This window comes from Strigops habroptila, chromosome 1 (assembly GCF_004027225.2).
Source record: "Strigops habroptila isolate Jane chromosome 1, bStrHab1.2.pri, whole genome shotgun sequence".
NCBI classification, from domain to species: Eukaryota; Metazoa; Chordata; class Aves; order Psittaciformes; family Psittacidae; genus Strigops; species Strigops habroptila.
The window spans coordinates 95,661,794-95,674,297 of NC_044277.2; the positions used below are offsets into that span (position 1 = coordinate 95,661,794).

General features: G+C 40.7%; 1 protein-coding gene across 2 annotated transcripts in view; it reads left to right on the forward strand.

The window, feature by feature from the left end:
- Positions 1 to 10,116, forward strand: part of NFATC1 (nuclear factor of activated T cells 1) — a 116,898-nt gene extending 106,782 nt beyond the window's left edge. For both annotated transcript variants that reach the window (XM_030505222.1, XM_030505225.1), the window contains exon 10: positions 7,561 to 10,116. In XM_030505222.1, coding sequence (XP_030361082.1) covers positions 7,561 to 7,610 — 50 coding nt within the window. In that variant the 3' untranslated portion in view covers positions 7,611 to 10,116. The remainder of the gene's footprint in view (positions 1 to 7,560) is intronic.
- The last annotated feature ends 2,388 nt before the right edge of the window (positions 10,117 to 12,504 follow it).

Here is a 12,504-nt window from a genome sequence, read left to right on the forward strand (position 1 = left end):
AAGCCAATGTTCATATTGGTGGGATCATGTTTTATTAAAACCTGCTACTTGTTGTCACTCACTTGCTCCACTGTCCTATTCACTGTCTCCAAAAATAGCATGCCCTGTGGTGGTGGCTTATTATGATTAAACAGATAAAAATAAGTTTAAGGTTTAAACACATCCAGGACACCTGAGGTAATACAAGATCTGACTTCTTTATGGAACGTGTGAAGTTATATTTTCCATTGCTTCACAAGACTTGTTTTCTTTGGTTTTTAATTCACTAAGCTTTAATGTGATCTATAGTTTCGCATTACATGCTGGCACCTCACGAATTTGTATAATTTTCTGATTTGTTTTTTTATTCACAGGACAATACTTACTAGCTTTGGAAAAAGCATTTCTCTAAGACAGCCCTATTTCTTTTCAGTAATTTTGTTTGTTGCAGCTTTCATATGTCAGAAAGGACAGAAGTCAGGAAGTAGGTACCTTGATAAAAAGTGTAGGATTTTACTCATGGGATGGAATTTATACCAGGAGCTTTATTTCTTTACTCGCTGTATATGTGACTATATTTAACCATTTTTCTCTTTAAATAAAATCTGTACATGGAGATAAGAGGAAACTTTTATTTCCTCCCGCATTTCTGCTTCCTCTACATTCATTTGTAACATTGAATTCCTATTCAGTGATGCTAACGTGTGGAATTTCATCTGAAATGAAGGGCATACAAGAACACAAGAGCCTGATGGAGCAAGATGTGGCATCGCTGGTGGAAAAATGTGAGGGCAGTAATTATAGACAGCAAAGCAAACGTCATATTATGAAGCATTACTACAGGTAGTGTGGTGTTAGCGTCAAACTTGTAGACTCACTCCAGAGTTATGTTTCCCTGTTCATATACTGAATGGTGACCACATGGTCAGAGCTGTACCCAATGGAGAGGAGAACACAATCCCTACTCCATAATGCTTGTGACCAGTGAGCTGTTGCCAACAATGGAAATTCAGAGCACTTAGGGGTATGTCCATGCTGTGTAATGAAGTATTGGAGAGATCCCTGACCTGGGTGTGGCTGTAGTTGTACTAATGTAAGGCTTGACTAGTGAATTCTGTTGGAAGACAAAAGTGATGAACCAAACCAAGGCAGTTTTTCTTCCAAGATTGCTACTCATTTCCAGAGATTGCTCAAACGTGACACCTAGCTGTGCAGTTTGACCAGCGTCAAACATGGTCCAAACGTGGTATCCAAATGTGGCACTGCATTGCTTGGGCAGTTACACTGATCTGAAAGATGAAGCATTGTTGTCCGAACGCAGCAGAATCCAGGCGTAATTTCACACAGGCTTTTCACACATGTGTCTTGAATGATGCAGCTGGCATTACTTGTATTTTCCATGACACATGCACCGGTCACAGTAGGTTACTTTTGTTCATCTTTGGTGAGAGAGCATTATGGCATCTGAATCTCCTGAACTTCAGTTCTGCTCCATCGTAGAGATGATGGCGCCCATAGGTCACAGGTAAAAATGAAGTAACAAGCAAAGGTTGGTTAATCAGCTGTGGAAAAAAGCTTGATGTGACCCCGAAGGCCTAGATGTCTTGGGACATGCCATGCGGCTCTTCTGTTGATAAGGAAACCAAAAACCATCCCGAAGGAACCGAGCTGATGCTGTTGCTATTTATGCAGGAACACGGACATGTACACATCCAGTAAATCACAAGATGTCAGCTCCGTGCAAAACCTCTCGGTGCCCTTTGGCTTCAAGTCTATTACATCCCTTAAAGAAGAGTGGAGTGCAGAGCCACGGAGCTCACATATGAAAGGGTTGAAAGGGGAGCAGCAGTAAACACAACCCACAGTTCCACTTCTCAGTCTGCTTGTACAAGCCTTTCTGGGCTGCTGCTGAAGTGGATTGAAGTCAATGGAAGGATGGTCGCTAACTTCCACAGCCTTTGGTGTGTGATGTGTAAAGAGGTAGCGGCTTAACCCAGACAGAAATTGGACCCTTAATGTTACCACTAACAAAGTGAACGGAGATGGGATATGTTTTCAGTTTATTCCTTCCCAACACTGTTGAATTGTGGGTTTGACCATGGCTCTCAGCTCACCTTCCATTTTTTTCAGATTCTTGGGAACATTCACCCCTAGGAGTATGAAGTCTTCCAAGCTTTTGTATTTGTAGCCCCAAAGAGCTCCCACATTGTGGAAACCCGCTGCATGTGCCTTCTCCCCACTCCCCGCATCACTGACCTTGTAGCTTCTTTGAGTGAGATCAGTATCTGAGCAGAAAGGCAGAATCTCAGAACAATGGGTATTTTATTAAAACAAAAGGCCACAATGTTATCCGTATTAGTAGTCAGATACAAGGAAAGCAGAAATCTGCAGAAATTTAAAGTTTTGCCAGTTGATGGAATCCATGTACAGCCACCAAATGTTAAAAATATTCCATTTCCTATGAAGTTCACATCTATATATGGAACCCACATTTGTTCAGATATATCTGGTTGTCCTGTTCCATGCAAGAACCCAAACTGTTGCATCGGTAAGACACTGATTTTGCTAATTAGTAAAGCAAAAATTTCCATTGCAAGGGCATTTTAAAGCAAAATTAAAATACAAGAAGAAAAAACTCCTTATTAAACTAAAATGTGGTGTAACAGCTCACCACATCCTGCTACTGTGGCATCTGCTGTTTAGCAAAGGAAAGGTTCCTCTTTCAGACGCCTTGACAGGTAGAGAGGTCACGTGTTACTTGCATTTCTCAGCACTATTAGTTTTTTTACTTTTTGTCAGTGGAAAAGCTGAACATGACGATGGAAAATATCGGTTGAGGGAAGGCATTGTGGGGAACTGTAGGTGTTAGCTATAAAAGCGACAGTGGCCCCCCTCCCCAAAGCCAGCAGAAAAACAGTGAAAAAAATCTGATGACAAAGGTGCTGTAAATCATTGTACTCAGCTGTTTGATCTGATAGGGATTAACCTGTTGCTTTAAGGGACGTATTGTGCTAATCTAGGCATTGAAAATTAAACATCTTGCATGCTGTTCCAGATCTGCTGCGAAGCTGTATGTAGGGCCTTCAGCAAGACAGGTAATACTTTGGATCTCATCTGTTCTGTCTGTAAAATGGGTCTTTTTGAGTGAGTACGCAGGTTATGTTGTTTTAAAAACGAGTGTGAAGCCTTTGCAGCCTTTCTTTGAAAAATGTTGAGCTCATTCAAAACACAACTGCTCCTGGAATGGTACTTAGACGTGAATGGATGCGTATCCAAGCAGCAGCAGAATCAAAGACCAGCATTTGCTATAGGAATGAAACTCAAAACCAGTCCAAAATACCGCTTGCACTGAATACTGCTGTTTCTGTGGAGCACTCACAATCTTCTTGTAGTAATGGGTTTGTAAGCCAAAACTTGAGCATTCAAGACAGCAACCAGCTGACTCTCCTCAAAAATAAATTAAATATTTTGTTAGAAAGGTGGGAACTAAGAGAAAAATACTGGTTATTTTCTCTCTGCGAGTAGTATATCTTATCTCTGTGTGCGAGTTCGGCAGTGGTCCTACAGGACCGAGTGGAGCCCTGAGGATACCAAGGGGAAGGAGTGTGATGGATGGCAAAAGAGATGGTGAACAGGGAACAGTCAGGTCATTCACATGATGCATGAATGAAATTATCAAGAAGCAAATTTAAAACAAGAAGAATGTACTTTTTCTACCAGCACATTCTTAAACTGTAGAACCTGTTGCTGCAGGAAACCGTGAAGGCCAAAACAGGTTCAGAAAGTTATTAGAAAACTTCATGGAAGAAAGTTCATCAAAGTTCACTAGAAACGAGCATGCAGAATTTCCTCTTGTCACAAAGCCCTCCAGCAGAGTAAAGGTGACTAGAGAAAGCATCACTGGAGGTGTACCTGGTTCCTATGCTCTTTCCCAAAGAATTGGCTGCTGCCCATTGTGGTAGATGTGACACTGGTTCAGACAGACATACAGGATGCTTCGGATGGAAGAGCCGTACTTCAGTAACAGAATTTTGATTTGGTGTTGGGAAGGACAATCTTGGCTCAACCTACAACAAGCATATTTGATGTTTTCTTGCCAAAAGGAAAAAAAAACCACATCAGTTTTGGGTTGAACAAAACATTCCAAAAAATTCCATTTGATCCAAAATAAAACATTCCCTAACATGTAACAAAAACATTAATACGTTTTTGACTATTAAAAGAAGCAAATTTTCCAGAAATTTGAAATAAAAAATGTTGATGCCAAAGACTTTTGAAACTATTTAAAAAATGTTATCTGTATTTTCATGTCATTCTGACTGACCCAAAACCACATTTTTCCCCAGCAAGTTTTCCCTCAACATTTGTTTCTCAGCCCTGGATGGAGAAAGGAGTGTCTTCACAGGAGTGCTAGACAATGCAGCTGGAGGTGGTGAAGAGCATCCTTCTAGCCGAATCCACCAAGTGTCACTCAGCGCACTTCACGTGCGCTTGCCACCTGGTTTCACCAAGTCCCCACCCGCCAGAGGGTTTTCCTTCCAGCCTGAGGTGCCTTGGCGGGTGGCATGGGAAAGCCCACTCTCAGCACACTTCCCCTTTCAGCTCTCATGTTTAGTGCTCTCTGCTAGCAGTCTGCCTCTACAAGATCAGCTGCTTTGCCGAATCACGTATTGCCCCACCTGGGCCTTCTTCGTGCACCCTTGTCCCTCTCTGTAGGTTTTTTCCACTGCGTTATTGGGAATTTTTGCATTTTCAACACTGTGGTGGGTAAAGGGGAACAAGCAACAGTAAAATAAAGAGACCAGTGTCTGAGCCATGCTCTCCGTGGGCCACCATGAATGAGAGAGATGATGAACATCCTCTTGGCGTTTTTTGCCCCTGTTTTACTGTGAGGTCTGGTGGCAACAGGTCCTCTTTGGTTGAGGTTCGGTTTTCTCTCAAGTCCACACTGAGATCATCTAGTGACTGCTAGTGACTGTTGTTGAACAGGTCTCAGATGTTGTTACACAAGGCCTCCAGACTTGACTGCTACTCATCAAGGTATCAGAAGTCCACCTCTGTTAAGAAATTGACGTATAAAAATGAGGAATAAAGCTGAAGGTCTAAACTGTATCCTGTTGGAGTCAATAACAAAATTACGAGTTATTTCAGCTGGCACAGATTGGTTTGGCTGCTGAGATCTAGAGAGAATGCAAGCGAAGGACCACGGTGGTCTTATGGGCTGAGACAAGGCATGTGGGCTTCCAGCTGAAATGAAATGTCATCTCTAGGGTAAGCCATGTGTCCTACAGTGCTTGAGTGATGGAGGATTCAGGTGAGGGTATCTAGTGTGGCTGGAAAAGGCAGTCTCTGAGTGCCTAAGCCAATTTTGGAGATGAACCTTTGGCTCTTAGGCCCTCATGTCATCAAGTTTCTTCTGAAATACTTTTACTAAATGCTTTAACGGGAAAACATGGGCTGGTGGATGTTACTTTTGAAAGTTTTACAGAGTGAATTGAGCAAGAGTACCTCAGTGTGTGCTGTAGCTTTAGTTTGAGATTTGAGTGCTAATCCTGACTGAGATGGGGAACTTCTTTGCTTTTCCACCTCCCTGTCCCCATCTGCAAAATACCAATGATACTTATGTTCACATTTTACAGAAGCGCTTTGAATTCTGTACAAAGACTGAGGATAGCCTTGAGCAGTATCTTAGTTTTATTTGATTGTAACAGAAACTTTGAGAGAAAGTTAGCAAAACTGTGACACTGTCTGGCCCATATGAGGATTTGTTTTCATTGTGCTCAACACCAAGGTGTCACTGTGTGGTTTTGCTGTATACCCAGTATTACTTTTAGAAGTTTATCAGAGAAGCTATCTTCACAAAAGCATCATGGAAAAATCATCCTACAGATGTCTGCTGTTTGCATTCGAGGCAGAGGCTTGATCCTGAAAGCTGTCCTGAGTCTTGCAGCATGTAAACGGGGTAGCACTTCTTGCTTTGTTCGGAGGCATGCAAGGCAGTCTTTGACACAGAGCAGGGATTGCTGCTTGAGTTTGTTTCCATTGTTTGCTAATATTAAAGATGAACTCCATGGCACTCTCAAGAGAAAGAAATGCTTTGTCTTCACATCTCATTTCCATACCACTCTTAGTGTGCTGCCATAAATAGGTAGTTGCAAATAAAACTGATGTTTCCTTTCTGAACTATGGTGTGTGTATCCATTGGTAGAAGTGGTTTCAGTGGCCAGGACCTGTGACACAAATCCTGCCTGATTCATGTGCTGCAATTACTAAACGGGCAATGGGTCTGGAAGGGGAAAAAAAAAAAAAGGAAAAAAAGAGAAGAAACAAAACCCCAAACCAACTAATTGCTTCAGGAAGTTGTTTTTAGACAGGCTTGGTCTTTTCCAGTAAATACAAGAAGTTATCTGGATAGCTGTGAACAGCAGCCCACGAGGAAAGGAAAACATGGGCTTTTCTGTGGTGCTTCCATGACGTGGGCATGTGTTTCCCGCTCCCAGCAATGTCAGGGAAACTCAGAAGCGGTGATAGCCCTACTGATGGCATTTTGTCTATCTTCATGTAAATCAGGTGGTGGCAGTCACTGCAGGGAGGTGGAGTGGAAATAAAAGGGATGTTGTGTAGTCCACTGTAGATGGCCTTTGCCAGGTTCAGTCATTTCCTGTCCATCTGCCAAAAATCACAAGCTGATAAATGGACATAATTGGAGTGTGGGAAACTGTATTGCTTGATGATCTGCAGGGGAGGGGGAAAAGAATGAAAGAAGACTCGTGAATAAAGAAAACAACACTTTATCAGTGGAGATGCAGCCTGACTGGCTGATGCTGAGATAGTGGACCTTGTTTATTCTTTCCTCTGACTCTTGCCAAGGGTTTTAACTTGCTCGTCCCTCCCATCTGTCTGTGTGGATAGGAGCAAAGACTGCATGTCCACGTGCATTGGCCGCCGTGAAAGGAGAGTATATATTTATATGTGTTACAAGCTCTAGGGACTGGGCAAGCATGCAGCAGTTTCTTCTCTCCTGTTTGTTTTGTGGTTGTTTTTTTAGCTAATACCATCCTACAGTGGAAAAAATCAGCACGTGAAGTTGTATTCTATCTAGGCATTGCAGCTGCACATACCCAGGTTCAGTGGCTGGCAGCTTTCTGCCATCAGTACCTACCATGGCTAACATACTTTCCAAATGGGTTTTTTTTATGGAAGCAGTAGATTATTCTAAGATTTCCTGTGGTTCTCTTTGCTTTACATTTCTGAGCCAGTTCTAGAGCAAATGAAATATTTTTTCTGTAACTGATTTGAAATGTTAAACATGTTGGATGCAATCAAGGATCCAGGATGCTGCTGTTCTTGTGATGCCTGGTTTTACACAGTATTTAGCATGTTAATAACCTTGGTTAATCCTGCTGGTTTGCACTTTGGTCAGTGTGTACAAGCTATCTTGTGATGTTACGCTTCCTGTTTGGAGCTATACTGAAGCTGTTAAGAACAGATGCAAATCTGGAGGGACTCTATGCTGAAGAGAGCTGTCTGCACCAGTGGGATGCTAATTAATTCTTTTTCTCTTGTCTTCTTTCTTTGCAGTAAATGAAATTATAAGGAATGACCTTTCCAGTACCAATGTCCATTCATAGCTTTCAGTACAGGCCTACTATGAAATCTACGCACACTTTTGACTCAGCTGGCATGTCAGCTCAAGTAGAGAGATACCGAATAGACTGAAGACATTGCCTGGTACCACTCTGATCTTCCACCTTACTGAATGTCAGGAACTGAAGATTTACCTCTTGCTTACAAAGAAGTAGCTCCTCAACTTCAACTGATGAAACAGCTTCTTTAAAGAAAATCATCTCAAAAGAAAGAGGAGGGGCGCATTTCATGGGACAAAACTAGGAAACTCAGCAAAATTGGAGTGCTTCTTCCCAGTGCTGATCTTTTTGGCATGGCACCGCTGGAATACAGCCCTGGAAGTGCCTTATTTTACCAGGTTGTGGCATCAGGGCATTTTTAATAAGCTTTGAATTTGCTACCATTAAAAGTGTTGGTAGGTGCAGGAACTACAGAGCTCGCATTCTGGAGAGTGATATTGGAAAAAAGTGTAGGACTCTGCAGCAAAGGAGGGAGAGCAATCCCTACTCCAGTAAGATGCGTTTATGAATTCCAGAATTTCTTCAGCTTTTCCTCTGCTGTAATGTACAGCCTATTGCCTTATTCTCAGTGCATTTCAAAAGCCTCCTGATTTGTCATCATCTCAGCTTTCTTTTGCATATTGTCTTTATTATGTGCTAATGAATCATAGGGTTGTTAGCAGTAGCATGTTAAGGTTTTGATTTTAATCCGGCTTCAGTCATAGCACAAGTGAGTTGAATAGCACAAAATAAAAAAGGTTGATGGACAAAAAATTGAAATCTATCTTTTACATGATAGATGAATGTGTATGCATGTACATACATACTAGTATATATGCATATATTTATATATGACAAATAATATAGATGATTGCCTAGTGAGGGCACTGAATTTAGCAATAATTTCAATTTCTGAGAATGCATTTCAGATCTACAACAAATATTTCAGCTACTTCATTTGAGGGTTTGTTGCACCTAAAGCAGGTATGCATTTTCTTTCCTCATGCAGTTAAGCAAGCACTTTAGATAGGCAAGAAGGATGCATACAAGATACATGTTATTTACCAAATGGCAAAATACGAGTTGTAGTAACTGTAAATACCATTATGGAAGAGTGTAAAATATTTGTTCAGTTATAATGTTATTATTCCGCAGAAGCCTTATAACTCTCTGCAACATGTATGAAAAAGAATATTACCAAAAACCCACAAAGGTTTAATATGCAGCGCTGTATAGTGTGTTTTCAGATTAGCTAATGTTTCTGGAGCTACAGGTAGGCATGTAGTGTAGCCTTTAACATTGTATTTTTTACAATCAACCGCTTATTATATAACTACAAACAACCTATTATTTCATATAACCAAAAAAAAAATTAAAAACAAAACTAAAACAAAATAGCATGACTTAAATTAAAAATGTTTAACATTAATATTGTGCCTTAGGAATCTCTGCCCCCTTCTGGAAATACACCTGAACTACACCTCCGTGCTGGGGTGGCTCCTTAACCCTAATGCAATGAAGATTGAACAGGTTTCACAAAAAGGTGAAATCCTCCTAAGCGTTTTAAAACATTATTCTGTATAATTATGTCTTACTTTCTTTATGAAAAAAAATTAAAGCCATATTTGTCACATTTGCACATTACTGTGAAGACATGAGAATATAATATGGCTATATGTACATACTATGCTGTTATTGGTTCTTACAATAGTCTGTTATTCCTCACCTGTTTAATCCCAGTTATTTACCCTGTATTTAGTGTTGTAGACGTTGCATGAAACATTTCTTATAGACTGCCATATGAAAAGTTAAAAAGCTTGACAGATGTCAGCTTGACTTGTAGCTAGAAAATAGATCCAATAAAGCAAAATGTTTTGCTGGAAGCTAGTCTTAGAGTGGTTCATTTTATGTTATCGTGACAAATCTTCCTTTCTCATATAAAATAAGCATTTTTACATTATATACATATATATAAATATATATCTCCATCTCTTCTATTTGAAGCTGTTTGCATCCTGCTGCATCCTGCTAATATAACTGTCAGTATGGAAGTAAAGTCTCTTGTCAACAGACTCTTCTTCATTTCCCCCCTGCATTTAAAGACATTGCTGCCAAGGAGAGAAAATGATATATGATATAATTCTCAAATTTTATTCTCCCAGTATATCAGAAATGTCAATAAAATGTGCATGGAGGAATCTCTGGTTATGCCAAAGCATTTTTTTATTCATATGCATCAATACCTTGGGTGAGGCTTTTAACAACACAGGACAATACACACACACGCAGACACACCCTTCACATGTTCACATTTCAGGAGTAATTTTAGCAAGGTTTTCAACTGTATGGTTTGGATATGTTGCACCTCCTTCATCCTTATTTTTATTTTCCTCTTCAAGCTATTTTGGAAAAAAACGCAAACAAAACCAACTTGTTACTTTTAAGCCTGGATAATGGAAGATTATGCATCTCTTGTATATGTATTCATAAAATAAAAACAAAAGCAGCAATATTTTCCGTATGAGACTGCTATCTTGTTTTTGTACGTGTGTTATGGTCGTTGCTATCAGTTTACGAAAATGGTTTTCATCAGCCCTTTTTGAAAACAAAGCAAAACCAAAAAGCCACAATGCTCTGAACTTAGAGCATAGTCCTTATAGGTATGTTCAAAAAGACTTGTGCCAGGGATGATTCTGGCTATTAAAAAAGCCCTCTGGATGAATTTTAAGTGGTGAAACAAACTTATGTTTTTAATCATGCAACAAAGTACTTGCATCTGGATATATTGCTTGGACAACGGTTTCTTTCGCTCTCCCTGGAACTATTCCTGAAATGCGTGGGTTATAAGGGTAGGCTTCGGATCTGTGGTCTTCAGTGCGGTAGGTACAAGAGACAGTTTTGTTAGGCTGGAGGCTTTTGTAGCCCTGCAAGGGGAGGGCTGCCCACACATTGGCAGAAGGGGATGGCTTGCCATGAGCTGCACATGTGTGGTGGATCTGTATGATGGGTCCTACTCCTGAATCCCTCTGCTGCTGTGCCCTGAAGGAGAAGGAGCAACCATGATGGTGTCAGCTTGATCAAAACTGGCCTGAACACGAGTCTGGGTTTCTAGTCACCTAATCAGGTGGTGCATTTGTATGTACAAACAGGTGACACCTGATGGGACAAATCATACAGAAACGCTGGAAAAATGTGAGCTGCTTCAATTTTTCTAGACGAAAGGCAAGTTAATGAAGTATATAAGCACAACAGCATGCCTACCACAGCGGTCCAGATTTCAGTAAGCATTTAAACACATTTCTGAAAGTCCTCAAGAAGAAGGAGACACAAATATGCATTTAAGCCTTTGTTGAATGACGACCTTTCTCTGCCTTAGGTTTTTCTTCCTGTGAGTAGAGGGTGACACATTCTGCTCACTCACACCTGGTTTCCCTGGGGCTGCTATACCAAATCCCTCACAATTTAAGGAGAGGCAGATGCTCCAAACCCATTAAAACCCAGATACAGCCCAGCTCTTTAGAGGTCAGTCAAAATGCTCTTTCTCTGCTTCTTTCTCTGAGGGTGGAAGTGGTGATATTTACACCTCATGGACAGCGTGAGCCGTATTGTTGGTGAGGTTCCTGGAAAAAGGAAAATGCTGAAAACTCATTCACAAATTCCCTGTATTTCCTGGAGACTGTGGCATCATTTTGTATCAAAGCAAAATGTCTGGTCACATACCGAATTCATCTGAGCAACATACTTAGTTTATTGTGCTACCTGGCTTCCTTTGAGCTTCCTTTCCCTCTCATTTCCACACAACCCCTCCTCAAAGCATAGCAGACCTGAGCATTAACCACATCTTGACCAGACTTCTTTAAGCAAAAATAGCCTTTTGCAACCCCCTAGCTGGCTACTTTCATTCATAACCAAAGCAGAAGGTGAATCCCACACATCCATCTGGCACTGTTTGACTGAATAGCCTTGCTGGAGTAGTGCCTTTGAGATTTTTTCCTTTCCCGCTGAAAATGGCAAATTTGAAGGAGTTAAGTTTCTTGGACAGAGCTGTACTGCCTTGAAGCTAAGCTTTCCTTCACAATGTGTGTAATTTTATTGCATTCATAACTGTCAATCTGTTGAATTTGTATCAGTAAAAATAAAAATCCTTCTCATCAAGTATATTACAGAGAAGTGTTAAGGTCAGTGGCATAAGATCTTACTGGTTTCTGTAGCTCTTTTTTGAACAAATGGTCTAATTTTATGTCAGAAGCTGTGATTGGATTGTTCATCAAACTAAAGTGAGTCCCATCTTCTCCACCTTTGCACATGCCCAGTATGGAGGTCAAGCACGTGCCCATCTTAATTTGCCCATATTGTTTCCTCTTTCTCAGCAAGTTAATGTTTTTCTTCTTTGAGCCTCCTTCAAAAATACTAAAAAGGTTTTGATTCTCTTCTTTTCAGGTAGCCAAATAATTTGCTCAGAGCAGATCAGTTACAGACTCTCATACTGTTGGCTTTAATTACAAGCTGTTCTTGATTCCAAAACCAGCTTTATTTTTGCCAAAGAGGCTATATTTTTATACTGTGCAAACTCATGGAACTTTAACAATTCAAATGGTTGCATTCTAAGGATTTAAGGCACTGGTAGTATACCTGGCAGTTGCCGTCACCCATGGGCACATTAGCTTTTGTCATTTAAACTGAAAAGTTGCTGACTGCAGCGCTTCCTTAGCTACTTTCAGGGGCAGGCAACCCACAAGCCACTCTCTGCAGATGTGGCAAATTCATTTTCAGTTGTTTTAGGAAATCCCTTTTTTTTTTCTTTTTTTTTTCATCTTGGGGGAAGAGTTTCCAAAAATGCCGTCAGCATCAGTTTCCAGCGCCTCTTCCGCAGCCTCTGTACTCAGCCCGTTTCCAGTGC